At 41.6% G+C, this 27,585-nt stretch overlaps 2 protein-coding genes across 3 annotated transcripts; one reads left to right on the top strand and one right to left on the bottom strand.

The window, feature by feature from the left end:
• LOC127150292 (uncharacterized) lies at positions 1-2,745 on the bottom strand. Its single transcript, XM_051087694.1, has 3 exons — positions 2,616-2,745; positions 1,464-1,821; positions 1-1,045 (listed from the first exon to the last, which is right to left on the bottom strand). Exons 1-3 carry the CDS (start codon positions 2,743-2,745, stop codon positions 1-3), a joined length of 1,533 nt encoding a protein of 510 aa, XP_050943651.1.
• LOC103493873 (uncharacterized) lies at positions 2,643-26,580 on the top strand. Of its 2 annotated transcripts, none has more exons than XM_008454828.3 (10): positions 2,643-2,979; positions 3,380-3,498; positions 4,328-4,410; positions 4,574-4,676; positions 4,833-4,930; positions 21,836-21,966; positions 22,312-22,420; positions 25,373-25,564; positions 25,654-25,790; positions 25,913-26,580. In XM_008454828.3, the coding sequence occupies exons 1-10, from the start codon at positions 2,792-2,794 to the stop codon at positions 26,199-26,201; spliced, it is 1,449 nt and encodes a 482-aa protein (XP_008453050.2). In that variant the 5' UTR covers positions 2,643-2,791; the 3' UTR covers positions 26,202-26,580. The 2 variants fall into 2 exon arrangements, with proteins under 2 accessions (XP_008453050.2, XP_008453051.1); XM_008454829.3 differs by having other exon boundaries at positions 2,830-2,979; positions 3,327-3,498.
• Positions 26,581-27,585: the final 1,005 nt, after the last annotated feature.

Genomic DNA, 27,585 nt, shown 5'->3' on the forward strand with positions numbered 1-27,585 from the left:
CTAAACCCTAAACCCTAAACCCTGAACCCTGAACCCTGAACCCTGAACCCTGAACCCTGAACCCTGAACCCTGAACCCTGAACCCTGAACCCTGAACCCTGAACCCTGAACCCTGAACCCTGAACCCTGAACCCTGAACCCTGAACCCTGAACCCTGAACCCTGAACCCTGAACCCTGAACCCTGAACCCTGAACCCTGAACCCTGAACCCTGAACCCTGAACCCTGAACCCTGAACCCTGAACCCTGAACCCTGAACCCTGAACCCTGAACCCTGAACCCTGAACCCTGAACCCTGAACCCTGAACCCTGAACCCTGAACCCTGAACCCTGAACCCTGAACCCTGAACCCTGAACCCTGAACCCGGAACCCTGAACCCTGAACCCTGAACCCGGAACCCGGAACCCGGAACCCTGAACCCGGAACCCTGGACCCGGAACCCCGAAAAACCCTGGACCCGGAACCCCGAAAAACCCTGGACCCGGAACCCGGAACCCGGAACCCTGGACCCGGAACCCCGAAAAACCCTGGACCCGGAACCCCGAAAAACCCTGGACCCGGAACCCCGAAAAACCCTGGACCCTGAACCCCGAAAAACCCTGGACCCTGAACCCCGAAAAACCCTGGACCCTGAACCCCGAAAAACCCTGGACCCTGAACCCCGAAAAACCCTGGACCCTGAACCCCGAAAAACCCTGGACCCTGAACCCCGAAAAACCCTGGACCCTGAACCCCGAAAAACCCTGGACCCTGAACCCCGAAAAACCCTGGACCCTGAACCCCGAAAAACCCTGGACCCTGAACCCCGAAAAACCCTGGACCCTGAACCCCGAAAAACCCTGGACCCTGAACCCCGAAAAACCCTGGACCCTGAACCCCGAAAAACCCTGGACCCTGAACCCCGAAAAACCCTGGACCCTGAACCCCGAAAAACCCTGGACCCTGAACCCCGAAAAACCCTGGACCCTGAACCCGGAACCCGGAAGCCGGAACCCCGAACCGAACCCCGAACCCCGAACCCCGAACCGAACCCCGAACCCTGAACCTGGAACCCTAACCCCGAAACCCCGGACCCCGAACCGGAACCCCGAACCCCCGGACCCCGAACCCCGAACCCCGAACCCCGACCCCGAACCCCGAACCCCGAACCCCGACCCCGAACCCCGAACCCCGAACCCCGACCCCGGACCCCGAACCCCGAACCCCGACCCCGAACCCCGGACCCCGGACCCCGGACCCCGGACCCCAGACCCCAGACCCCGGACCCCCGACCCCAGACCCCGGACCCCAGACCCCAGACCCCGGACCCTAAACCCTAAACCCTGAAACCCTAAACCCTAAAACCCTAAAAAACCCTAAACCCTGAACCCTGAACCCTAAAAAACCATGAACCCTGAACCCTGAACCCTAAAAAACCATGAACCCTGAACCCTAAACCCTAAAAGCCCTGAACCCTAAAAAACCCTGAACCCCGAACCCCGAACCCCGAACCCTGAACCCTGAACCCTGAACCCCGAACCCTGAACCCTGAACCCTGAACCCTGAACCCGGAACCGGAACCCGGAACCCCGAACCCCGAACCGGAACCCCGAACCCGGAACCCCGACCCGGAACCCGGAACCCGGAACCCGGAACCCGGAACCCGGAACCCGGAACCCGGAACCCGGAACCCCGGAACCCGGAACCCCGAACCCCAGAACCCCGGAACCCCGTACCCCGAACCCCGAAGCCCGACCCCCGAACCCCGAACCCCGGACCCCGGACCCCTGACCCCGGACCCCGGACCCCGGACCCCAGACCTTAGACCCCAGACCCCAGATTCTAACCCCGAACCCGAACAACGAAACCCGAAACCCGAACCCCGAACCCGAACCCCGAAACCCCGAACCCCGAACCCCGAATCCCGAAACCCCGAACCCCCGAACCCCGAATCCCGAAACCCCGAACCCCGTACCCCGAACCCCGAACCCCCGATCCCCAACCCGAAACCCCAAACCCCGACCTCTAACCCCGACCCCAAAACCCCGACCCCAAAACCCTGACCCGAAACCCTAGACCCGAAACCCTATTCCCGAACTCCCGATCTCCGACCCCGACCCCCAACCCTAAACTCGAAACCCTCTAACCCCTAACTCCCGACCCTTAACCCGAAACCATAACCCCCTAACCCCTAACTCCCGACCCTTAACCCAAAACCATAACCCCCTAACCCCTAACTCCCGACCCTTAACCCGAAACCATAACCCCCTAACCCCTAACTCCCGACCCTTAACCCGAAACCATAACCCCTTAACCCCCTTACCCTAAACCCTAAACTTATTTGGAATCTCAATCGTGTTTAGAAAGCCGACAACCCCCCGCCCAAAACTAAAAGAAAGGGATGAAAGTAAAATATAGAAATCAAACATATCGTTATCCATCACTTGATAATTTTATTTGAAAAGAGACCTTTTAAACTTATAAATTATGGATTAAATTGACCATTTTTAAACATTAGGCCTTAGGGATGAAATACATCTCTCTTTCAAATTTCAGTGTCCAAAAGAATATTTATCCATATATCAAAAAAATTTAATGTAATGTATAATTTGATTATCGATTATTAAGGAGGATACCCGGCTTCCCGAGGGCGGTTTTACGAAAATGTCCAGGAAGATAACGAATTTGAGGTGTGGCTGCGTTTTCCTCTCGATTCACCCTCTTTATCGATTCTGGGACGTGGTAATTTATGGTGTTTATTGGCATCGAATAATTTGGACTTAAAAAGTTTGAAACAGAGAGCCAAGGGATTATGGCGGCTTGCTGTTCCTGGAAAACCATACCAATTTCTTCCTCTTCCGCTCGAGCTCTTCTTCACCGTCCCTCCTCTTCTCCCTCTGCATCTCATTTTGTGTCCATCCCTACTATGTCTGGCGGACTTCATTCTGCAAGGCCGGCCGCATCTTCCCACTTCTCTGTTCAGAGGCTTACCAACTTCAGGTTGTATTTTTTTTATTTATTTCCTTTTTTTGTATTCGCTCTTTTTCGATTGGAAGGTATGCTGGAACTATATGAATCAGTAATGCAATGTCGTCTTCTTCGGCTTCAAATTGTGGCATTTCTCAATTTCAATTGCCACAACTTTTTGTTTTTTCCTTATTTTTTTACTAGCTTCTTGGATTTAATCCCTGTTATTTTCAGCTTCTATAGCCCTAAAGAGGTGATCCTTTTTTTTTTTCTTTCTAAAATATAAGTACTGACCCAATTGCACTTAATGGTTGGCTCGTTTATTTTCACCCATCGACGATCAATTTATGGAATTCTATGCGTTTCTCTACTTAATGAAGATAATCATGATCACGGCTCAGTGATTTTATGCTAAATGTCGCTGGTTCTTCAGCCTTCCAGTGGAATTAGCAAGCATGCAGTCTCTAATGCCATTGCGCAGTGTTACTGCTTCTGCCTTGTTTACTTCGTTGCTTTCCTTCCATAACAATAGTCGGCGTTGTCTATCTAAAGGTAACCTTTCTAGTTTTAGGCTTTTAGCTCATTCATTGCCTAAATTAGGTCATCGGAAATTTCCAATATATACTCTTTGATTAGTTATTAGGATATTTGAGGTTTATTGTAGTTATACTATTCTTCAAGTTATTGCAATTTGGTATTCCTGTTTTGGTAATTGACGTGTGTTTCGTTAAACTACCTGTAAATAGTTAACCATATTCTGACATTTTATTGATTCTGCAATCATGCCCCTGTTATCCCTCATTTGTTCGGATTTAACTTCTTGTTAAGTGATTTCCTGTTTTTCTTACTTCCAGGTAACCTCTCTAGTTTTAGGCTTTTAGCTCATTCCATATTGTCTTAATTAGCTCACTTGAAATTTCCAACATATACTCTTTGCTAAGTTATTAGGATATTGAGGTTTATTGTAGTTATACTATTCTTCAAGTTATTGCAATTTGGTATTCCTGTTTTGGTTGACGCATGTTTTGTTAAAACAACTGTAAAAAGTCAACCATCTTCTGACTTTTTATTGATTTCATAATCATACTCCTGTTATTGCCCCATTTGTTCGGATGTAACTTCTTGTTATGGTAAATGGTGATTTCCCGGTTTTCTTACTTTCAGAAAGACATAACACATAAGTATGAGCTCACCTACGCCGTTATTTGCTCTTTACAATTCTTCACTTGATTTCTGTCTGTTCCTAAGTATCTGTAGTAGTCTTTTTACATTCTTCTACTTCTTTTTTCTATTTGATTTTTTTTTAATTTTTTATGACCTATCCTTCAATTATGTGCTCATTTTGTTGAAGTGATACTTTTGGTGGTCTCTCTTTTTGTAGCTATGCCTGAGGAAAAAGAAATCTTGAACAGTGATTTCAACTCCAAGATGCTTCTAAAGGGCCTGTCTTACACCGAACTTGAGGCAACTCCTTGCTAAACTCTCTCTTTCTTGTATCTTTTTCAAAAAACGCTCTTTCTAGTTTGCACTTATCTCTCTCGTCTTCTTACACGCTTAATGAAAAAAACCGTTTGATCTGATATGCATGTTTTAATTTTTGTTTTTACTCGAATATGTACACCGATAGAAATGGGTTCAAGCACAAGGATACAGACCTGGCCAAGCTTTAATGCTGTGGAAACGTCTTTATGGGGATAACATTTGGGCACATACTGGTGATGAATTAGAAGGTCTTCTTGCTTTGTTAGCTTATTTGGAATATGAACCCTTCTTTACTTTAACGTTTTCATTGGTAGCTAATTTTGTCCTTCATTTGCTTTCCTCTTGTTGTAACTTGTAACTTATCTGCTCTATCCATTGACTTTTTTTTTGCTATAAAATATTAGGTTTAAACAAGGACTTTAAGAAAATGTTGATTGAAAACGCTAAGTTCAGGGCATTGTCTTTGAGGGAAATTCTCCCTTCATGTGATGGAACGAGGAAGGTCTGTATAGTTACATTCTAACAAGTGCTGTTATAATCATTTGATTTCTTTACTTCTTTTTTTGTTGTGTGTTCTGGCTCCACATTCAAAATCATTTGTTTTTTTAACGGAAATGAAAATTTGACTGAACAAATGAAAAGAGATTACTGGTCAAAGCACAAAGAAACAATATTGTGATGGAATGTGAATAATGTTCAAAGTAAAAAGACGAGACGGAGAAAACTTAGACCAGTGGGCATAAGAACTAATCAGAAAACAATGATATTCCAGATTAAACGTAAATTTTGAATAGAGAATCTTCTATAAGACTTGGATGGAGTGCACCAAGAAAAGGCCTAAACCGAATATGCTCAAACCAATTAAATCGAGGAATAGATGTTAACCAGCTAAACAAACTTTGACTTACTTACAAAACCTCGGTCTGGAAAAAAGATATGCCGGAGCCAGTAACAACATATTTTACCCAACAAAAGAACAACTTCATGTAGATTAGCTCCATGAAACTCCCTAAGAAGACCCAAATCACTTGAAGCTTATGGATAAAAATTCTTGAATACCGCTTGCAGGAAGTAACTTCACTAAAATGCATCATGCCAATATCATCATTTTCTTTTTAGCAAGAAACAAGCCTCTTCAAGATAATGAAATGAGACAAATGCTCAAATTACAAGTGATACAGGAAAAAAAAAAGATCTATAGGTGCACTCTAATATGATGTAGTAGGAATTAGGGTATTATGGTCAAATCCTTAATTTATTAGGATTAGGAATAGGATTAGTTTGTTTGGTTTATTAGGATTAGGATTAGTTTTTTTTTATTAATTAGGATTAAGATTAGTTTCTTTTATTAATTAGGATTGCTATTAGTTTTTTTTATTAATTAGGATTAGAATTAGCCTGTATTGAAAGCGGTAAATAATAGGTATGAACCAAGGAATTGAAGAAAGGGAAGGTAAGTTCTCTCTCTTCTCTCTTCTCTCTCCTCTCACCCACCATCTTCTCCCTTCACTCCGGCCGCGGCTTCTCCGGTCACGTCTTCTCTCATCTCGCTAAGCAGTCACGTCGTCTTCCCTCTCTTCGGCAACGCCAAACCGGTGAGTCATAGTTCCATTTTCTCCGAAAATGGAAGTTAAAAGTTGTAAAATTGGGGACTCTTTCTACTGCATCTAGTTCAAAAGGGGCGGTTCCATATCGAAGATGTAGACTTCCAAAAAAATCCTCAATTTATCCCAGGACCAATTGGAATGGTTCATTGATTCAATAGCAGTTCTAGTCAAAGAACCAGATTGGAAGTTCAGCAAATCTAGGAGCGATGAAATCGAAATAAAGACTTTCCAAATTCTGAACCCCATCTAGTTGGTTCCTGAGTTGTGTTGGTCGAAGTACCTCTAGAATACAATCCTTCATCCTCATCTACTCAGGAGAAACCCAGCAAGGTTGGATATCCTTCCTCAATATGATCAGGTCATTTTTGTTGACTCAAAACTACACCTCCTGGCATTCCACTCTCCAATCAGAAGTCGACCATTCATGACAGCAGGCTCCCCATCTCCCAAAGGCAGGATCAAGTTATGCAGACAAAGTGAAGATTTCAACAAAAAAAAAAAAAAAAGAAAAACACATTTTTTCACTGTAGGAAAACAGAGCATGGCTTTTACCCCCAAAAGTCCAACCCATTCTCTTAAGAAAAATCATATTGTGAAGCAGTCAGAGGAAAAATTTTGGGTGAGGAAAAGTGAAGATATTTTAGAGGAAAATTTCAATAACCTATGGGTTTTAAACAGACTTTTCATTTTTGATGATTGGAAGGACATGGTGTTATATCCAGAAGACCTCTTTCAAGTCAAAATCAGTATTAATTCTTTATTTGCAGACAAAGCCATCATCAAAGTTACCCAAGGAAAGTTTGAAGATATGATTTATGCATAGGATAAATGGTTCAATTATGGAAAATTTCATCTGCTATTCAAAAAATGGAACGAAGCCAAACACAACAGACCAACTCTTATTAAAGGCTTCAAAGGATGGTTGTCAATTAAAAATCTTCCTCTCGACTTATTGCGAATAAATATTTTTGAAGCAATTGGGGCCTACTTTGGTGGATTGGAAAGTATAGCTTTAGAAACACTTAATCTAATCAAGTACTCTGAAGCAAGTATTAAAGTCGAAAAAATCTATGTGGATTCTTACCAGCAACTATAGAATTACAGAGTGAGACCTAAGGAATTCTTTTCCTTAATTTTGGGGATTTTGAACCCTTAGAGGTTCCTGCAATAGTGCAACATGATTTATCTCATAGTGATTTTTCCAATCCTATTGATTTGTGTAGACTGAATTCAGTGATCATTGATGAAGAACTCGAAGGGAATGGCCTCCTAGAGACCAGGAATTTTCTTAAACAGAATGCTCCATCCATCTTAAGGAATCCTTTCGAGGCACTTAGGAAGCTAGGGAGTGAAGATGAAAATCTTGACCGGCCAGAAAGAGAACCAGTTCTTGAATCCTTTCTGAAAAAGACTCGTTTCAGATGGAAAAATTCAAATCTGGGTATGGCTGGCATCTCCACGCGCTTAGAAAAGGAAGAAACTTCACCAGAAGAGAGAGGAAATCAGATCTCGAAAAGAAAAGACAGCCAGTCAACCATTTAATACCTCAAAAAGTGGCTCACTTAGCCCTCCCCATTCAAATTTTCTCCAACATAATGTATCAGCATGCCTTTTAAAAGATGACACATGTATGGTAGGCCCTATGAAACTTATTACTCAGAAAGCCAATGGCTTCTGGTATTATGATGAATTTGAGGAAGAAACAGAGTCCTTTCCTCTACCAAGGAACTTCAATTTCAGGTCATCCCCTGTTTTTTGTTCTCAACCAAAATTATCAGCTTCTTCCAAGAATAAAATTTCCTCTGCAAAGAAAGTCATTCCAACTCATACCAAAAAACTATCTAAGCATCTCAAGACCTTTATCAAAAGGAGAACTTCTTTTCGCAACATTTGGATGGGCTTGGCTAATTTTGATTTATTAGAGGAAAGTTGTGTGAAGATGCAAATTACAAATTCAGTTTGTAACAGGTCAGTACTGCCTTCCTCTTTAAGTAATAAATTTTTTCAATCCTCCCCTAAGCTTTCTAGTTCATTCTCCAATTTTGTGCAAGGTACTTCTTGTCTCAAAAAAGTTGAATCAGTCACCAGCCTAAGTAGAGCAGAAATCGAACCGGATGAGGAAGAAGAAACCCAAACAGAGACAGAGAAACTAGAAGACAACGACTCTCTCGGTCTAGATATTACTAAGCTTTTTTCCTCCCTAGAGAAAGAAAGTTTGTGCAAGTCAGCAAGTATCTTTCCCCCTCAAGAGTTGGTTCTATTCTTAGCAGCATGTGAAATTGAATCGATCTAAGGCAGAGGTAGCTAGGATGAAGATTATTTCATGGAACACTAGAGGAATCATGGGTCAATCGAAACAATTGGCTATTAAAAAGCTTTTGAAGAAAGTTATCCAAATATAGTAATGATTCAGGAGACCAAAAGAGAAGATTGACAGTTGTATGATAAAGGCACTATGGAGTTCAAAAGGAATTGGTTGGGACCTTGTTGAAGCTAATGGCAGATCAAGAGAATTGCTGGTTATGTAGGATGAATCTAAGCTGTCAGTTATTGAAGTTCTGAAATGAGACTATTCTCTTTCAATAAAATGCAGCACAATGAACAGAAAACAGTTGGATTTCAAACATCTATGAGTCCGCACATTATCGAGATAGAAGCCAAATTTGGCTAGAGTTGTCTCTTCTTTCAGACCTCTGTACAGGAGCTTGGTATTCGAGAGGGGATTTCAACATCACTCAAAAGGTACAAGAGAGATTCCCAATAGGAAGAGTAACAAGGGGAATGTGAAAATTTAATAAATTCTTTAAAGAGTCAAAGTTGCTAGAAATTCCGTTATCCAACGGTAAATTCACATGGTCAAGAGAAGGAAGGTCAATCTCACGTTCTCTGCTGGACAGATTCCTAGTAACTGTTCATTGGGATGAATCCTTTGCTGATACCAGAGTCTCTCAAAAGGAAAGACTCGCTTTAGATCATTTCCCCATCTTGTTAGAAGCTGGTGCTTTTGAATGAGGCCCCTCTCCATTTCGCTTTTGCAACAGTTGGTTGCTTGACAAACGGTGCTGCCAAATTATGACAAATTCCTTGACCTTGGAAAATCATCAAGGATGGGTTGGCTTTGTCATTTATTCAAAACTTGAAAGTTTAAAGTGCACCCTGAAATCTTGGCAAGTGGACAGTCGAAGAGCCAGAAAAAATCAAGAAGAAACTTTGCTTCAAGCCCTTGCAAATGAAGAAAATAAGGAAGAATCTTTGAATATGTCATCCCTAGACAACCTTCTGAAATTGTCTATTAAATCGGACCTTCTAGCAATTTATAGGAGAGAGGAAAGAGATTTAATCCAGGTATGTAAGCTGAATTGGTTAAAATTGGGAGATGAAAATACTAGTTTCTTCCATCGCTTCCTTGCTGCCAAAAAAGGACAGAACTTGATTTCAGAATTGATCACAATGACCAAGGTACTCTTATAGTTCCCTTTAATGAAATTGAAAGCCTCGTTATTGAATTCTACAAGTCTCTCTACACAGAATCCCCTCATTCAAGCTCTCTTCCTAACCCCCATGAGTGGTCAGTGGTTTCGGTAGAACAAAATACAAGGCTCATTTCAAGATTCAGCCTGTTTGAGATAAAATCTGCACTTCAATTACTGGGAAAAAAACAAGCCCCTGGTCCTGATGGATATATAGCTGAGTTTTTAATCAGATTTTGGGATCATTTCAAAGATAATTGCCTTACTCTTTTCAATGAGTTTTATGAGAATGGGAAGTTAAATGCATGTGTAAAAGAGAACTTCATTTGTTTAATCAAGAAGAAAGAAGATGCTATAAGGGTAAAAGACTTTAGGCCAAATAAGTCTTGCAACATTAATTTATAAGTTGATTGCAAAGGTTCTCACAGAAAGATTAAAGAAAGTAATGCCGAGTATCATTGCTCCAACACAAAGCAGCTTTCTAGAAGGGGGCCAAATCTTGGACCCTATTCTAATTGCAAATGAAGTTGTGGATGAATATAGAATCAAAAAAAGAAAGGATGGGACATTAAATTAGACGTTGAAAAGGCCTTTGACATAATGGATTGGGAATTTTTAGAAAAAGTAATGAGAAAGAAGAACTTCACCGCAAGATGGATGTTGTGAATAGTGGGCTGTATCAAGATTCCTAAATATTCGGTCTTCATCATTGGTAGGCCAAGAGGAAGAATTTCAGCTTCAAGGAGTCTTAGACAAGGAGATCCTCTTTCTCCTTTCCTATTTCTTTTGGTTAGTGAAGTATTGAGCAACCTCTTCTCCAACCTTTATAAGAAAGAAATGTTTGAAGGCTTTGTAGTAGGAAAAGACAAGATTCACATTCCCATCCTTCAATTTGCGGATGATACTCTGCTGTTTTGTAAATTTGATGAGGAAATGATGGAAAATCTTAGGAAAGCATTATTAGTCTTTGAATGGTGTTCTGGTCAAAAGATTAATCGGGAGAAATCAGTCATTTGTGGTATCAATATTGAGGACAACAAGATTCTTTCGACAACAAACAATTTAAACTGCAAGGTGGAAAGTCTCCCCTTCACTTATCTTGGTCTTCCTTTGGGAAGTTACCCAAAAAGTGCTCTGTTTTGACAACCTATTCTTGATAAAGTCCGTGGAAAGCTAGATAAATGGAGAAGATACAACCTCTCTAGGGGAGAATTACATTATACAAATCAGTTTTGTCTAGCCTCCCACATATTATAGGTTTGTTTTCCTCATGCCAGAATCTACATTAAGCTTTTCGGAAAGAATCATGGGGAAGTTCTTTTGGGAAGGAAACAAAGGAGGAAAGCTAAACCACCTAGTAAAATGGGATGTTGTCATTAAATTTTATAAAGATGGAGGACTCAGTCTGGGCAAGCTGAAGCATAAGAATCTGGCCACTTAGACACTTATTGTCTAAGTGGGGATGACGTTTCTCAGAGGAACAAAGTTCCCTTTGGTGTCAAGTGATTAGAAGCAATCATGGCAGCAGTACTCTCAATTGGCATTCAAGTGGAAAAGAAACTGCGAGCCTAAGAAGTTCTTGTATTAGCATATCAAGGCAATGGCGTAAAATTGATTCATTGGCTCTCTTCAAATTAGGTGATGGCAGCAGAATAGTATTTTGGAAGCACCCTTGGATGGACAATATTACTTTGGAGTGTAAATTTCCAAGACTGGTTAGAATTGCACTCAATCCAAATGGGTCAATTTCATATCATTGTTCTTGGTCCATTTATTTCAAATGATTGCTCAATGACGAGGAAATATTAGACTTTCAGTCCTTGTTAAATCAGATTTCTTCCTCACAACGGGCCTCCTTTCTGGATCGACGGTTTTGGTATCTTGGAACCTCAGGTTCCTTCTCGGTAAAATCTTTAGTTAAGCATCTTTCTACGTCTTCTCCATTGGATATTTCTCTGTACAAAAGGCTTTGACAATCTAATAGTCCAAAAAAGGTAAATATTTCCATATGGATTATGCTGTTCGGAAAATTAAATTGTGCTTCGGTACTTCAAAGAAAGCTTCCCTCCCATGTCCTCTAACCTCATGCCTGCCCCCTTTGTGTTGATAATCTGGAAAATATCCAGAATTGACTGTGTCTTTGCATCTAAATGTTGGTTTCACCTTCTCCAAGCATTCAATATTTGTTGGGTTTTTTTATCAAGATTTTAAGAACAATGTGACTCAAATTCTTTCCGGTCTAGCCTTGAAGAAGAAGAGAGCTGATTTGTTGTGGGTAAATGCATAAAAGCTCTCTTAGTTGAAATTTGGTTTGAAAGAAACCAAAGAGTTTTCCATGATAAACCATCGACTTGGATGGAACTTTATGATTCTGCTCGTCTGAACACATCTTCATGATGTTCATTATCCAAATATTTTTAGGATTACTCTTCGCAGGAAATTTTGTTAAATTAGCCAGCTTCTATAGCCTCTCCACTTTGAAGTCCTCGATCGTTATGTCTTCCGGATCAGCGCTCTGATTCAACCAGTTTTCTGCTCAATCAAGGATCATTCTTCTTTGTTCTCGGCCTGCTGCTTTGTTTTATGTTTTCTTTGGACAGATTACTTTATTGTTATGATTGGCCTTGTATTTGTGGCTTTTTTATTTGTTATTGTACTGAGAACAGGAACCTAGTATAAGGGTTTTATTTATAAGGGTTTTATTTTCGCTTCATAGATATGATGAGGACGCTAAAGGGGTGGCAACCTAGTTGAGATGTCCGGGTGCGCTTGTTGATCCCCCCAATTGTTCTTTGTATAACCCGCATGTACATTGAGCTTTGTCTCTCTATTTTTCAACATTAATAATAGTGAGACTCATTTCCTTTTCAAAAAAAAAAGAGCAAAGAAAATAGACACTAAGTTACGTGGAAACTCAAATATTGGGAGAAACCACGATCTGACTTTTTTTCTTTTTTTAATTTCTTATATTAACAAAAGATACAAGCGGGGAAACAATTAGACAACATGCTTATGATAAAAATAAGGAAAGGAAATTAAGTTAAATCCTTTCTTGGGCCAAGCCCACTAATTCTAACACTCCCCTCAAGTTGGGATGTAAATATCATTGAGACTCAACTTGCTAACACATGAGTCAAACTTCAAAGCTATCTCTGAGAAGCCCCTTGGTGAGAACATCAACAACTTGTTGGCTTGAGGGAATGTAAGGAATGCATATTGTCACGTTTCGTGAAACGACACCGAGATAGCCCCAAAGTTGCGCCCAAATGTGCCCACGGCTCCCTAAGGATAAGCACGGTGGAGCCCCGATGTGGCCACAAGACAGCCCACGGGTGGCCACACCACACGCCCATGACACTGGCGTGTGCCTCTCGAGGACAGCCACAACATGTGTGCCACGGACAGCCCAGAAATACGGTCACATGACACGCCCGGATGCCCATTGGTACGGCCATCGGCCCCAAAGCACCAACACCCAGCACAGCCTATGCGTACGGGCACATGCGCATGGCCAGGCGGCAAGCCCTGCATGCATGCGGACAAGCATGCACGCCCACCAGACGCCACCCAGGCAAGGCGCGCGCGGCACGATGCACGCGCCCCTGACAGGCCGCAAGCACCAGCGCCCGGCACCAGCGCTACCGCGGCAGCCCACGCGCACAGACAGTAGCGCATGGTACGGCGGCCAACCCAGCATGTGCGCACACAGGCTCACACACCCGCCAGACGGCCGCCCAGGCACGCACAGGCGACGCCCAGCATGGCGCGTGCAGCAGGATGCGCGCGCGCCTTATACGGATGTGGCATGGCGTGCACAGTGTCAAGGGCATAATTGTCCAAGGTATTATTTACCGATGGTCGTATGCTCGAATACCCCTAAATCACTTTATCTTTATGTCTTGAAAACCTACCAAGGCCAAAATTCTCAATATGTACTATAGGGGGTACATGACTAGTCCGACCCCCGCCCAAGCCTTGTCGCACTCTTTGCAAGTTAAACTATTTTCTTTGCAATTGACAGTCTTCAATGCTTTCTTTATGATGTTTTCAACTATTTACTTTCTCTCTCTCGTTTTATAAAAACATTTTCTCAAGAACGAGGAGGGAGGCTACATCATACCGCGAGTTTGTCCGCGGATTCCGAATTTCGAACGGCTGACTTGTTGATCGAGCTAAACAAGTACCGCACAATCGTGTTGAGAAGTTACGATTGTGACAAGTGGTATCAGAACCAAATTGGCTAATTAACGATAAGACCGAAACATGTCGTCGTCGAATCCGTCGGGCAAGGCCCAGAAAGATCGACTAGTAGAGCTAGAAGAACAGATGCTCTACCTAGTCGAAGTTCCCGACTCCATCCGCTACTTGGAGTCTCGTCTTGATGAAATTTCCGAAAAAACTAATATGATCGATGCGGTAGCTGGCCGTGTCGAAGGGTTTCCGATACAAGAGTTGATGGCAAGGGTCGACGCCCTGGAAACAAACATAAACATCGAAAGAACTGTCAACTACAAGCGTGGAGACAATTCGACGGGCTCTGTTGCCCATATTGAGGAGCGTGTTCAAGAGCTGGATAGCTCTCAAAAGACACTGTTAGAGATGATAAACGACATGTCAGAGGATTTCCGAGCTACCCTCGATGTCGTCAGAAACGAAATCGCAGATGTGAATGCGAGACTGAGCCTCACAATGCGAGCAACGGCAAACCAAGCTCCCGCTGGGGGAGTCATTCCGGTTAGTGGAGTGAAGATCCCGGAACCAAAGCCCTTCTGTGGGGCGAGAGACGCGAAGGCCCTAGAAAACTATATCTTTGACCTGGAGCAGTACTTCAGGGCCACAAACACGGTTACAGAGGAAGCCAAAGTCACGTTGGAGACGATGCATCTGTCTGAGGATGCCAAGTTATAGTGGAGGTCCCGATTTGTTGACATGCAGGAGGGACGTTGCACGATAGATACTTGGACGCTTTGAAGAGAGAACTTCGTTCACAATTCTTCCCTGAAAATGTCGAGATCTTGGCTCGACGGAAGTTACGCAAGCTGAAATACATCGGTAGTATTCGGGAGTATGTGGGACTGATGTTGGATATACGCGATATGTCCGAGAAAGACAAAGTTTTCTGTTTTGTCGAAGGATTGAAGCTGTGGGCGAAGACAAAGCTATATGAACAAAGAGTTCAAGACCTCACGTCCGCGTACGCTGCAGCCGAACGACTGTTTGACCTGTCCAACGACTCTCAAGATACGAGACGTCATCCAAGTTCCTCATCTGGAGGAAGTAGGAACAACCGCCCAAGTTCTCCTAAAACTACGGGAGGGGATAGACGCTTTAATGGAGATCGTAGATCCCATCAATCGAATACTGGAAACTCCTGGCGAGGACCAAGTAACCTGAATGTGTCCAATCGTCCTCTTAGTTGCTTCATATGTAAGGGACCACACATGGCCAGGGAATGCCCGAACAAAACTGCTTTCAATGCATTCCAGGCATCTTTAGCCTCAGATTCAGACAATCAACAAAGTCAGACCAAGAGGGAAGTAGACCAGACAGAAGAAGTTGATAACCCTCGAATGGGGGCCTTGAAATTTCTGTCATCTCTCTAGAAAAAGGTGGGGGAGACGAACACACCAATGGAAAGGGGCTTAATGTACGTTGACACCTGGATCAACCAGAAGCCAACCAGAAGCACTATGGTTGACTCCGGTGCCACCCACGATTTCATAACAGAAGCAGAAGCTAAACGTTTGAATCTCCGTTGGGAGAAGGATGCAGGAAGAATGAAAGCCGTGAATTCTGCTGCCTTACCTATCATCGGACTAGTGAAACGAACGATGATAAGATTGGGAGGATGGAGTGGCCTCGTAGACTTTGTAGTAGTAAAAATGGATGACTATAATGTGGTACTGGGAATGGAGTTCCTACTCGAACATTAGGTAATCCCAATGCTTTTGGCCAAATGCTTGGTGATCACTGGACCTACACCCTCGGTTGTACAGACTGACCTACGTCAGCCAGATGGGTTGAAAATGATCTCGGCCATGCAATTAAAGAAGGGTCTCTCTCGAGACGAACCAACATTTATGGCCATCCCACTCAATTCGTCAGAGAACTCAGGGGAGACAGTCCCTAAGGAGATCATGCGCGTGCTAGAGAAGTACCGTGATGTGATGTCTGATAGTTTGCCCAAGTCTTTGCCACCTCGGAGAATGATTGATCATGAGATCGAGTTGGTGCCAGGGGCAAAACCGCCTGCGAAGAATGCTTATCGTATGGCGCCTCCGGAGTTAGCTGAACTTCGAAAACAGTTAGATGAGTTACTGAATGCAGGGTTCATCAGGCCTGCAAAAGCTCCGTATGGGGCTCAAGTTCTTTTCCAGAAGAAGAAATATGGGAGTTTACGATTATGCATTGATTATCGTGCCCTGAATAAGCTCACGGTTCACAACAAGTATCCACTTCCCATAATTACTGACTTGTTCGATTGCTTACATGGAGCGAAGTATTTTTCAAAGTTAGACTTGTGGTCGGGATACTACCAAGTGAGAATTGCAGAGGGAGATGAGCCGAAGACAACATGTGTCACCCGATATGGTGCATTCGAATTCCTCGTAATGCCATTTGGTCTCACCAATGCCCCTGCCACCTTCTGTACGTTGATGAACCAGGTCTTCCACGAATATCTCGATAAATTCGTAGTAGTCTACCTGGATGATATAGTGGTCTATAGTACCACCATGGAGGAACATAGAGATCACCTGCAAAAGGTTTTTCAGAAATTGAAGGAGAATCAACTGTATCTCAAAAGAGAAAAATGCTCTTTTGCACAAGAGCGGATAAACTTCTTGGGCCATGTGATAGAGTGTGGCCGAATTGGAATGGAAGAAGGGAAGATTGCTGCGATACGCAACTGGGCAATGCCGAAATCAGTCTCGGAGTTACGCTCCTTCCTCGGGCTGGCAAATTACTATCGTCGATTTGTCGAGGGATTCTCCAAACGAGCAAGCTCGCTGACTGAACTACTGAAAAAAGACGTTCACTGGAATTGGGGCCTCGAGTGCCAAGCCGCCTTCGACGGCCTAAAACAAGCCATGATGGAGGGGCCACTTCTAGGAATTGCGGATGTGACCAAACCTTTCAAAGTCGAGACAGATGCGTCTGATTATGCGTTGGGGGGTGTGCTCCTACAGAATGGGCACCCGATCACATACGAAAGTCGAAAATTGAATGCAACCGAAAGGAGGTATACTGTGTCCGAAAAAGAAATGCTCGCAGTAGTACATTGTTTGAGGGCCTGGAGACAATCCTACTAGGTTCGTCGTTTGTAGTCAAGACGGACAACAGTGCAACCTGCCACTTCTTTACCCTGCCAAAGTTGACTTCGAAACAAGCAAGATGGCAAGAATTTCTGGCCGAGTTCGACTTCGAATTTGAACACAAGAAGGGGTCGAGCAACCAGGCTACTGATGCTCTAAGTCGAAAACAATAACATGCAGCCATATGCCTGTTAGCTCACCTCCGGGGGAGCGAGATTGGTGGTTCGGTTAGAGACACCTTGAGAGAGTTCCTACAGAAAGATCATGCCGTTCAGAATGTCATGAATTTAGTGAAAGCGGGTAAAACACGACAGTTTTGGGTTGAGGAAGACTTGTTAGTCACAAAGGGCAATCGACTATATGTTCCAAGAGCAGGGGACTTAAGGAAGAAATTGTTGTATGAGTGTCACGACACTCTATGGGTTGGCCATCCTGGATGGCAGCGGACGTACGCCCTGTTGAAGAAGGGCTACTTTTGGCCGAATATGAGAGATGATGTCATGCAGTACACTAAGACGTGTCTCATCTGCCAACAAGATAAAGTAGAGAAAGTGAAGGTTGTTGGACTTCTTGACCCTCTACCAGTTCCAACAAGACCTTGGGAGAGTGTCTCTATGGACTTCATCACCCATCTTCCTAAGGTAGGCGACTTTGAAGCCATCTTAGTCATCATTGATCGTTTTTCAAAGTACGCCATCTTTATCCCCACCACCAAGCAGTGTTCAGCAGAAATGACAGCTCAATTGTGCTTTAAGCATGTTGTTAAGTTGTGGGGAGTCCCGACAAGTATAGTGAGTGACAGGGATGGTAGATTCATTGGTTCCTTCTAGACGGAATTATTTTCCTTCTTGGAGACAAGTCTGAACATATCCTCAAGTTACCATCCCCAAACTGACGGCCAGACTGAGCGATTCAACTGCATGCTCGAGGAATACTTGCGCCATTTTGTAAACGCAAGGAAAAAGAACTGGATCCAGCTGTTGGACGTAGCCCAATTCTGTTTCAACGCTCAGACAAGTTCATCTATAGGGAGAAGCCCATTTGAGATTGTTTCGGGGAGGCAACCAGTACTGCCACACCTTGTTGATCATCCCTTTGCAGGGATGAACCCTCAAGCTCTCAATTTCACGAAGGAGTGGAAACAGACAAATGACATCGCCCGAGCATACTAGAAAAAGCATCGAAGCGGATGAAGAAGTGGGCAGATAAGAAGCGACGGCCTCTTGAGTTTCGCGCGGGAGACCAGGTACTCATCAAACTACGACCAGAGCAAGTCAGGTTTCGAGGACGCAAAGACCAGCGTCTCGTCAGGAAGTACGAAGGACCAGTTGAAGTGCTGAAAAAGGTAGGAAATACTTCTTACAGAGTAGCGTTGCCCACATGGATGAAAATCTACCCAGTAATTCATGTTAGTAACTTGAAACCATACCATCAAGACACGGAAGACCTGCAGCGGAATATCGTAACTCGCCCAATTATCGACCTTAGACAGAAGGAAGACAAAGATGTTGGAAAATTCTGGCCAAGCGAGTAAGGAGGGACAGAAGACTCGCACAAAGGATCCACGAGTATCTGGTAAAGTGGAAGAACCTTCCTGTGGAGGAGACCAGTTAGGAACGTGTCAAAGATCTTGAAGCGTGGAAGCAGAAGATAGAAGATTTTAAGCTTCGCCAGTTGATGGGGATGTCAACCATTTAGGTGGAGGAGAATGTCAAGGGCATAATTGTCCAAGGTATTATTTACCAAGGCCGTATGCCCGAATACCCCTAAATCACTTTATCTTTATGTCTTGAAAGTAGTTTAGGTTAATTTTTTCATTTAGGTGTCGCCGAGTCACAGTGTGACATTTCGGCTTTTTCATATGCAAGCCTGCCAAGGCCAAAATTCTCAATATGTACTATAGGGGGTACATGACTAGTCCGACCCCTGCCCAAGCCTTGTCGCACTCTTTGCAAATTAAACTATTTTCTTTGCAATTGACAGTCTTCAATGCTTTCTTTATGATGTTTTCAACTATTTACTTTCTCTCTCTCTCGTTTTATAAAAACATTTTCTCAAGAACGAGGAGGGAGGCTACATCATATCGCGAGTTTGTCCGCGGATTCCGAATTTCGAACGGCTGACTTGTTGATCGAGCTAAACAAGTGCCGCACAATCATGTTGAGAAGTTACGATTGTGACACACGGCAGGCAGCACGCACGCCCCACGCAGGTGCAGCACTGCGCGCGCTGCACGATAAATGGCATGCTGCGCGCAACGTTGTGCGCACAGCCCCGCACGCGATAGGCGCGCGGCAGGATGCGCGCGCGCCCATGTCCGACCAAGGCCGAGAAGAGCCCAGATGCTTCTAGAACTTTCTATGACGGTCGGGATAACTCGGGAAGACTCCAGAAGACTCGCGAACGCCCACGAAGGGGCTGGAATGCGCGCGAACAGCTCAGATGGCCTATGTCGGTGCGCGCCCAACCAAGGAGCCTCCAGACACGTCCAGAAGCTTCTATGTCGGTGTAAAGACATACGATGTTGATCAGAAGTGTCATGGTAGGTCCAGAATGTTCTAGAGTCAAATGTAAAGGGCCAAACCGCCTTGGATCTTCTAGATAGGTCCTCAACCGACCTTCTAAGCCCCTAAGTCGGTTGTGGAGGTTATAAATAGGAATTAAGGGTCTCATTTGTACTCAACTCCTGGAACTCCTGAAAATCCTGGAAATCCTTGTAAAACCTTGGTAATATAAGTAAAGCAAGGCATTTACCTCAAGCTCTCATTTCCAAACCCATATTCTCTCTCTTGCCTAACCTTCCATAAATTCTAAGTGCTCTTTTGCACTAAACTAATTCCGCTGCGTTATTTTACCCATAGTGCTTGGTGCACTAACATCGTTGAAAGGCTTACTTGGCTAACGCAGGCGTATTATGGTTAGGTGTTAAAAATAACCACGTGACAATATGCTACCATTGTCCAGTCTTTTTTTAATAAATTGTCGATCAATCTCCACATGTTTAGTTCTATCACGTTGAACTGGATTGTTGGCGATGCAAATAGTTGCCTTATTATCACAGAATAATTTTATCGGCACCTCACAGTCTTAATGAAAGTCAGATAAAACTTTCTGAAGCCAAATTTCCTCACATATCCCCAAACTCATAGCCCTTTACTCAGCTTCAACACTGCTTCATACCACAACCCCTTGCTTCTCACTTTTCCAAGCTACAAGATTGGCCCATACAAAGGTACAGTTACTGGAAGTGGATTTCCTGTCAACGACGGACCGTGCTCAGTCAGAATCAGTATAGGCCTCAATAGCTCTCTTGTTGGTCTTCCTAAACATAAACCCTTTACCAAAAGTTATTTCTAAGTACCTCAAGATTCTGTTAACTACCTCCATGTGTTCGTCATAGGGAGCTTGCATGAACTAGCTAATGGCACTCACAGCATAGGAGATATTTGGTCAAGTATGTGACAAGTAAATTAACTTTTCCACAAGGTGTTGATTTTTTTTTTTATCACTTGAATTTTCAAGTTTACAATTGAATTCAATAAGAGTATCAACAGGACGACATTCCAACATACCTGTCTCGGTCAACAAATCAAGGGTATAATTCCTCTGATGATATACGAAGATACCTTCTTTTAATCTAGCTACCTCCATCCTAAGGAGATATTTTAGATTCCCCAAGTCTTTAATTTTAAACTCATCTCCCATCTTCTTTTTCTGTTGGATGGTCTCAGTGGTGTCATACCCAGATAAAACAATGTCATCAACATAAACAATCAACACGGCGATCTTCCTAGCCTTTGAAACTTTTGTTAACAAGGTGTGATCAGAATGCCCCTCAAAGTACCCTTAGAACCTGACAAAAGTAGTAAACCTATCAAACCATGCTCTTGGTGACTATTTTAGTCCAAACAAGGATGTCTGAAGTTTGCAAACCTGATGATCAAACTAGGCTTCCAACCCTGGAGGGGGCCTCATATAGAATTCTTCTTCCAAGTATCCATTTAAGACGAAGTTTACCGGATTCTTGAAATACATCGGCAGGTCGATTGGTTTGGATTAGGCTGAAGATTCACCAACTTCAAACCCTGATTTAGTATGGAGTTGATCAATCTCAGGACCAAGGATGTGCAGCTGCTGTAACGAGTCAGAAGGCATCGACGCTTGAAAAGAAGGCAGCAACAGCCCATGGATGTGTGGCTCCAACTAGATTTGTGGTGCGTGGATCAGCAGCTGAACAAAAGGGTTATGTGGTTGGACAGAGGAGAAAGACAGGGGTTGGACTGGTTAAAAGGTGGAGTGAATTGGCAGTGACGCGTGGACAATCGCACTTGGCAGTGAGGCACATGGAAGGATCCGCTTGGTGCGTGCGGTTGGTAACCTCCATTTAGCGGCGCGGCTAGTTATGAGGGTTTGTCAGGACAACTCACCAGCAATTTCTGAAGTTGACGGAGCAAGTTGTCAATGGCAGCGGCTATCTCATGGTTGTCCTCTGTTCGCATTCCATCAATGTTGGTGTCTAGGGTTTCGTCGTTATCCCGCTCTTATACCATATTGAAAGCGATAAAAAGGAAATATGACACTGAATTATATGGAAACTCAAGAATCGGGAGAAAAACCACGATTTAACTTTCTTATTATTTTTTCATATTAACAAAAGGTACAATTGAGGAAAATAAATAGACAACAAGCTTAATGTAAGAAAGGAAAGAATATTAGGTTAATCTTCCCTTAGGCTTAAACCCACTAATTCTAACAGAAATAAGAGATTTTTTAAAGTTAGGGAATCGGGAGAAGAAGAGGGAGATGAAGAGGGCTTAGAGTTAAATCAACGGTGAATATTTTTGTGGAAATTCATAGATGGGACCTATGCCTTTAAATTTCAAAGTCTACACTCGTGAATATTCTTTGTGTTAACTGTTAATGATTACTACAATATTATTGTTCTTTCCTTTAGTTCTTTGGCTTTGTGCTCTCAAAGATTCGTCTGATTAATTTTAAAGCTCACAGGATATTACAGATTTTGTTCAATCTGGAAGATGGCCTGATAATAGAAACTGTTGTTATACCTTGCGATAGAGGCAGGACCACTGTTTGTGTTTCAAGTCAAGTGGGTTGTGCCATGAACTGTCAATTCTGCTACACCGGCAGGCAAGCTCCAAGCTTCAATTCCGTGCATGACCTTAGTTGAATTAAACAAGAATGATTAGATTTGTTTTCCTTAGATATTATATTAAATTTGTCTTCACTCATTACCTTAAACTTTTAGGTCAATTTGTGATTTAAGATGGTATCTGAGCAGATGGTCTAAGGATGTTTTGTGTTCAAGTTATTGCGTTGTTGTTTCCTCCCCGATTAATATTAATTTTACCTGTTGGGTCTTTTTTCACATTTCAAGCTCACAATGTATTAGATATTATATTAAATTTTCCTTCACCCACTAACTTAAGCTCTTGGATCTATTAATGATTTAAGATTTTTTATTCAATTTTTTAGGATGGGCCTGAAGAGACATCTGACTGCTGCTGAGATAGTAGAACAGGCAGTTTTTGCAAGGCGTTTGCTTACCAGTGAAGTGGGTTTAATTACTAATGTTGTGTTTATGGTATGTTTAAGATCTGAAACTGTTTAAAATACAAGAAAAATGAAATATATTGAAATTTTTGTCTTTTTGTATTTCTTTTAACATGCTGATCTACATTCAGTTTCTGGTTTATTTACCAAGGAAAATTTCATTATGGTAGCAAATAAGGAGATTTTAAAAGCAAAAGAAAGAATATGGTTGGTAAGAACGGGAATGGAAGTAACATTTTGTCGATGGTGGTCCTAGTGGTTTAGCACTCTTACGTAAGAATGATTTTCTTTCAATTTGTTGTGCCTATAATGTTTTTTTTTCCTAAAAAACGGAAACAAGCCTCTTCATTAATCAAATGAAATGAGACTGAAGCTCAAAGTACAAGAGAATTATACAAAGAGCTAAAAATACAAAGGGACAAAGATCAGGAGACACACTTGGGCATTTCAACTAGGTTGACACCCCTTTGACACCCTCAACATATCCGAACTACTAAAATTGGTGAAGTAAACATGCCCTACCAAAGTCCAAGACTCCCAACAATCTCGGATACAAAGGCAACAAAATTCAAAGTCAAAGGACTTCAAGAAACTCCAAACAAAGAAAACAAACAAGAGTCTAGCTGGAAGTAATATAAATGATAAGCTGGAAAAAAACAAAAGAGTTCACACAGTCGAGAGCCATGATAGTAGTACTCTGAAAGATTTGGAGAAGAAACACCACAGGGAGACGGTCTGAACGAGCAAAAACGATGCTGAAGCACAAAAAGAAACTTCATTCTCGAGGATAACTCTTCTAGGCCTCTTAATATCGGTGAGAGAATCTTCTTTTAGGACAAAACAAGCATGGGCTTCTTTCTTTGATATTTAGGCGAGAATTCTAAAGGAGATCTTCAACTGGATGAAAGGATTTGGGAGAGTTTGAGTAAATGGTGTCTATTTAAGAATTTGAAACACAAACGAAGGAAGAAGCTTTACATAATTTGGAACAGGGGATCAAAGTGTCCATGTTCAGTTGCTTCTATAATCCTTCGATGATTGATGCGCTTTAAGGTAGAATAATTATGAGGGGATGCTTCTGGCTTCTCCATACTAGAAACGTTAAGATTTATTTTCTGGTTCTTTACAAGTTCTAATAAAGATTCGATAAACAATTTCAATTGATGTGTCGTTGCATGGAGAATTTTGCAGAAAGCTACGTCTTCGATATGGAATAGCCCCTTTCCGAACCAAATGTAGTAGAAAAAATCGGCAACTCTGCAACTCTCCACTTCCTTTGGGAATTGAATGAACTCGCCTAAGAAGTTGCCAGAGTGTCTTCTTGGCCGGGGAAAAGGAAGAGGAGGGAGAAGAGAGAAAAGAGAGAACTTAACCTCTTGTAAAGTTGTAGCTATTAGCTAGGAAATTCATAACTTGATTTAACTGAACAAAATCTTGAATTAGAAAATTCATAAATGAATAAATTTCCCCGTACCTTGTTGTTGGGTGGATTGAATGATGATATATCTCCGAAATTTGAAAAAATGTTTCCCACTTCTTTTATCAGTGATTTCAATGGTTGCCGAAATGAGCCCACATAAATTCTCCTTCACTTGGATTTTAGCTTCTTAGACATTAAGGAAATTAAGAGTTTCAGCTGCAATGTTTTCTGAACCCCCGAAGTGAGCTCCAATTGCTTCAAATGTTTTGTCTGCTCCAATAATTGAGTGGTAGATTTTTTATTGATATCCATTCTCCGTGTTCTTTCAAATATAGTGGTCTACTGTGGAGGCATTTGTTCCATTTTTCGAACTTCAAATGAAAGGCGCCAAACTCTTGCCATTTTCTGCAAATAAGGGTGACATTCAAGTAGAAGTATAGTTTTAATGTTTCAGTGATACCTAACCAATTATCAAACTCAAAGAGTCAGTGATACCACCCAAAGATCGTCGAAGTCAGCTTTGAACACTTTCGGACTTTTGATAACCCAGTATTTTCTCATGCTGTTTCTTGAGTGCTAAAACAGAGTATTGATTGATCTTCTTTGGTTTCACCATATCAACAAAACTTTCCTACATTCCCTTATGTGGCTGCTTGTCAAATTTATTGAAGTTGCTTGGGGACAAGATTTGGGAAGAGTACCAGTTTTTGTACTACCAATAGCTTGCTGAAAGTTTTCCATCCCTGTTTATCTCCACCTAATGGGACTTCAACCCTTCCGTTTTCAACTTTTTCTTTCTTAAGGAATCTTCTGAACTTGTGGTTTAAATCTGAGATGGGTTCAAGGAACCACAAGAGCTGTGAGGTCGAAATTGGTGGATTTTGCTGGCATCTACATCTTTCACTTGAAAAACATCATTCTCTTGCCAAACACAGAAAAACAAGTTACCTATCTTGCAACTTTCGACTTCCATTTCCAACTTTGAAATCGGATGAATGGAAGACTGCACATTTGTCATAAAGATGATGAAGGACTATCTTAACGTTCGCTGAAGAACTTGGGGGAATGTTCTGAAAGGCAGTTGTCACCGGTGATCTGGGTGGTAGTTGTTGAAGAACTAAGGCTACCAGAAGGAGAGAAAGAACCGAAGAAGGTGGCACATGGAAGAGAGAGGAGAGGAGAATGGAGAGAACTTACCTTTTTCAAATCTACCTTACCTTTTTCTGAGTACTCTATTAATTACTTGTGATTTTTAGTCTTGTGCTCTTTTGTTTGATCATTTGAAGACCATTCTAGGCCACAAGTCCATGCATTTAGCTGGAATAAAATTTGCTAATATTTCTTGTGTTCATAGTTCTCTTCCCTTATAAAATTTCGATTGTTTCTTTGTTTTTCAATCATATTGAAGATTTGTGTTGGGTTTTTAGGTTTCTACCGGATACCTTTGGCTTTCTCTTCATTGTTTCCATTGTTAAAACCTTCTGACATTTATAATGGGTGGTCTCAGGAGAACCATTATCCTTTTCCATGTTTTGATCACAAAAACTGAAATTGGTTAATTAGGGAATGGGAGAACCACTTCACAACATTGACAATGTCATTAAAGCTGCAAATATAATGGTTCATGAACAAGGACTTCATTTCAGTCCCCGCAAGGTCACTGTTTCAACCAGTGGACTTGTTCCCCAGCTGAAACGTTTCCTGAATGAATGTAACTGTGCTTTAGCTGTTAGTTTGAATGCAACTACCGATGAGGTACGTGCTTGCGATTGGCATGACTCAAATGCTTGAAATAAAAAATGTGAAGAATTCCCTTCTCTAGCATTGGAAAATGAATGTTGCAGGTCAGGAATTGGATCATGCCAATAAACCGCAAGTATAAGTTAGGCTTGCTTCTTCAAACTTTACGAGAGGAACTTCGTTGCAAGCACAAATACAAGGTTCTTTTCGAATATGTGATGCTTGCTGGGGTTAATGATAGGTATGTCAACAACTTTTATGTTTGAACTAAATCATTTTGCTTCAACTGGAGCTATAGTTGATGATTTTATCAAATTTTTCTTTACAATCATTTTTTATCTTTTGTTTTTATTTTACATGCAGCATTGAAGATGCAAAGAGGATCGTTGATCTTGTCCAGGGTATTCCATGCAAGATTAACCTTATTTCATTTAATCCACATTGTGGATCTCAATTTAGACCTACCTGCAAGGAGAAGATGATTGGGTTTCGTAATGTTCTGGCTGAATCCGGGTTGACTGTTTTCTTGCGACTAAGTAGAGGTGATGACCAGATGGCTGCATGTGGTCAGTTAGGCAAACCTGGTATTGTTCAAGCTCCTTTACTTCGTGTGCCAGATCGATTTCAAATGGCAATGGAATTATGTCCCTAGTTCCTACATCAAGATTAAGAAACATTGGCATCACTCCATTGACGAGGCAAAAATAGTGTGCCGCCTTACGGGCATTTGTTGGAATGTATGCCTGTCTTTAGCTTTCTAGTCTTCTTGAAGGAGAAGCTATGTATTCAGGCCCCCCTTTTCTTGGAGGCAAAGCTATGCATTCAGCCCCAGATCGAGAAGTTCAACCCTCACGTTTTCTAAATTTCTTGTCATTCTTTTCTGTTTTTCTTTTCAACTTATACCTTTTGCCAAATTTTGGAATTCGTATTTAGAACCAATTGTATGGAAATAAGGCATTTGACAAACTTGTTTAGAGTTATAGCTACCCACTGAAAGTTAAATGAGTTGATAATAAATTTTTATTAATTTATTTAGTAGAATATCAAAAATGAAAAAGTGGACAAAATATTTACACTTCGTAACAAAATCGAATAATAAAATTTTATCTTTTAGTGACTTTTTTCTCTAAAGTTTAAATAGTGTCTCTTATTATTATTCTTAAAAAGCACTTATTTATGAACATGGGTAATGTTTAAAGATGGATCTTTTCAAAAAACTAGACAGTCTCCCGTTTTCAAACGTTGGCAATTGGGAATAGTTGACTAAATTATTGTCTCTTATTTTATTGGACGTTATAACCGATATGAACATCATATGAAAAGCTGGCTTTGTATTTTTTTATTGACTTTTTAATACTTTATTACCATTTAAATTTTTATGTATATACGATATTAAAACAAATATGTCAGAATGCTTTAACTTCTTTATGCAGCGCTACAAATAACCCAGTATTGACGTCTCGTTATAAAATCAATCTAATTTTTTAGTTTTCATAATTGAGCATATGTAATTATTTACATTTTTTACTTTAAGGTTTAGAAGAGTGCAAGATATAAACTTTATAAACTTCCTAACCTAGTGAAGTTGTATTTATACTAAACATTCTCTCTCTAATGATATTTGTTTTTCCTCTGTATGTGGATGTAGCTAAACACACTATTAGTGAAGAACCATGTATATCTCTATGTCGATCTTTACGTTTTTCGTATTGCTTCATTGTTGATTTTGTAACAAAACCATATATGCATTTCTTCTTCCAAACATTTTTTGTCGAAAATATCCTTCCAAACTTATGTTAGTTTACGGTTAGTAACATTCTAATATAGTTAATTAATTAATATAAGATGATTCAAATTTTGATGTTTTATTGTGTGTTTTTTATGATTCAAATTAGTTAATTAATTAATATGTCATGCACGTATAATGCATAGCTTTAGACTATAGTAAACATTGCATATATATGTTTAAGTTGTGCTAAATTTAAAGGTACAAAATTCAAAATGTAATAGAGTTAGATATACATGGGAAGAAGTTA

This window comes from Cucumis melo, chromosome 7 (assembly GCF_025177605.1).
Source record: "Cucumis melo cultivar AY chromosome 7, USDA_Cmelo_AY_1.0, whole genome shotgun sequence".
Classification (NCBI taxonomy): Eukaryota; Viridiplantae; Streptophyta; class Magnoliopsida; order Cucurbitales; family Cucurbitaceae; genus Cucumis; species Cucumis melo.

Coding starts and splice junctions, on each gene's coding strand:
- LOC127150292 (XM_051087694.1), bottom strand. CDS start 2,745: ATGCCAATAAACACCATAAATTACCACGTCCCAGAATCGATAAAGAGG. Junction 1,822..2,615: donor AACCGCCCTCGGGAAGCCGG/GTATCCTCCTTA, acceptor GTTCGGGGTTAG/AATCTGGGGTCTGGGGTCTA. Junction 1,046..1,463: donor TTCGGGGTTCGGGGTTCAGG/GTTTTTTAGGGT, acceptor TTAGGGTTCCAG/GTTCAGGGTTCGGGGTTCGG.
- LOC103493873 (XM_008454828.3), top strand. CDS start 2,792: ATGGCGGCTTGCTGTTCCTGGAAAACCATACCAATTTCTTCCTCTTCC. Junction 3,499..4,327: donor TCGGCGTTGTCTATCTAAAG/GTAACCTTTCTA, acceptor CTCTTTTTGTAG/CTATGCCTGAGGAAAAAGAA. Junction 21,967..22,311: donor CAATTCTGCTACACCGGCAG/GCAAGCTCCAAG, acceptor TCAATTTTTTAG/GATGGGCCTGAAGAGACATC.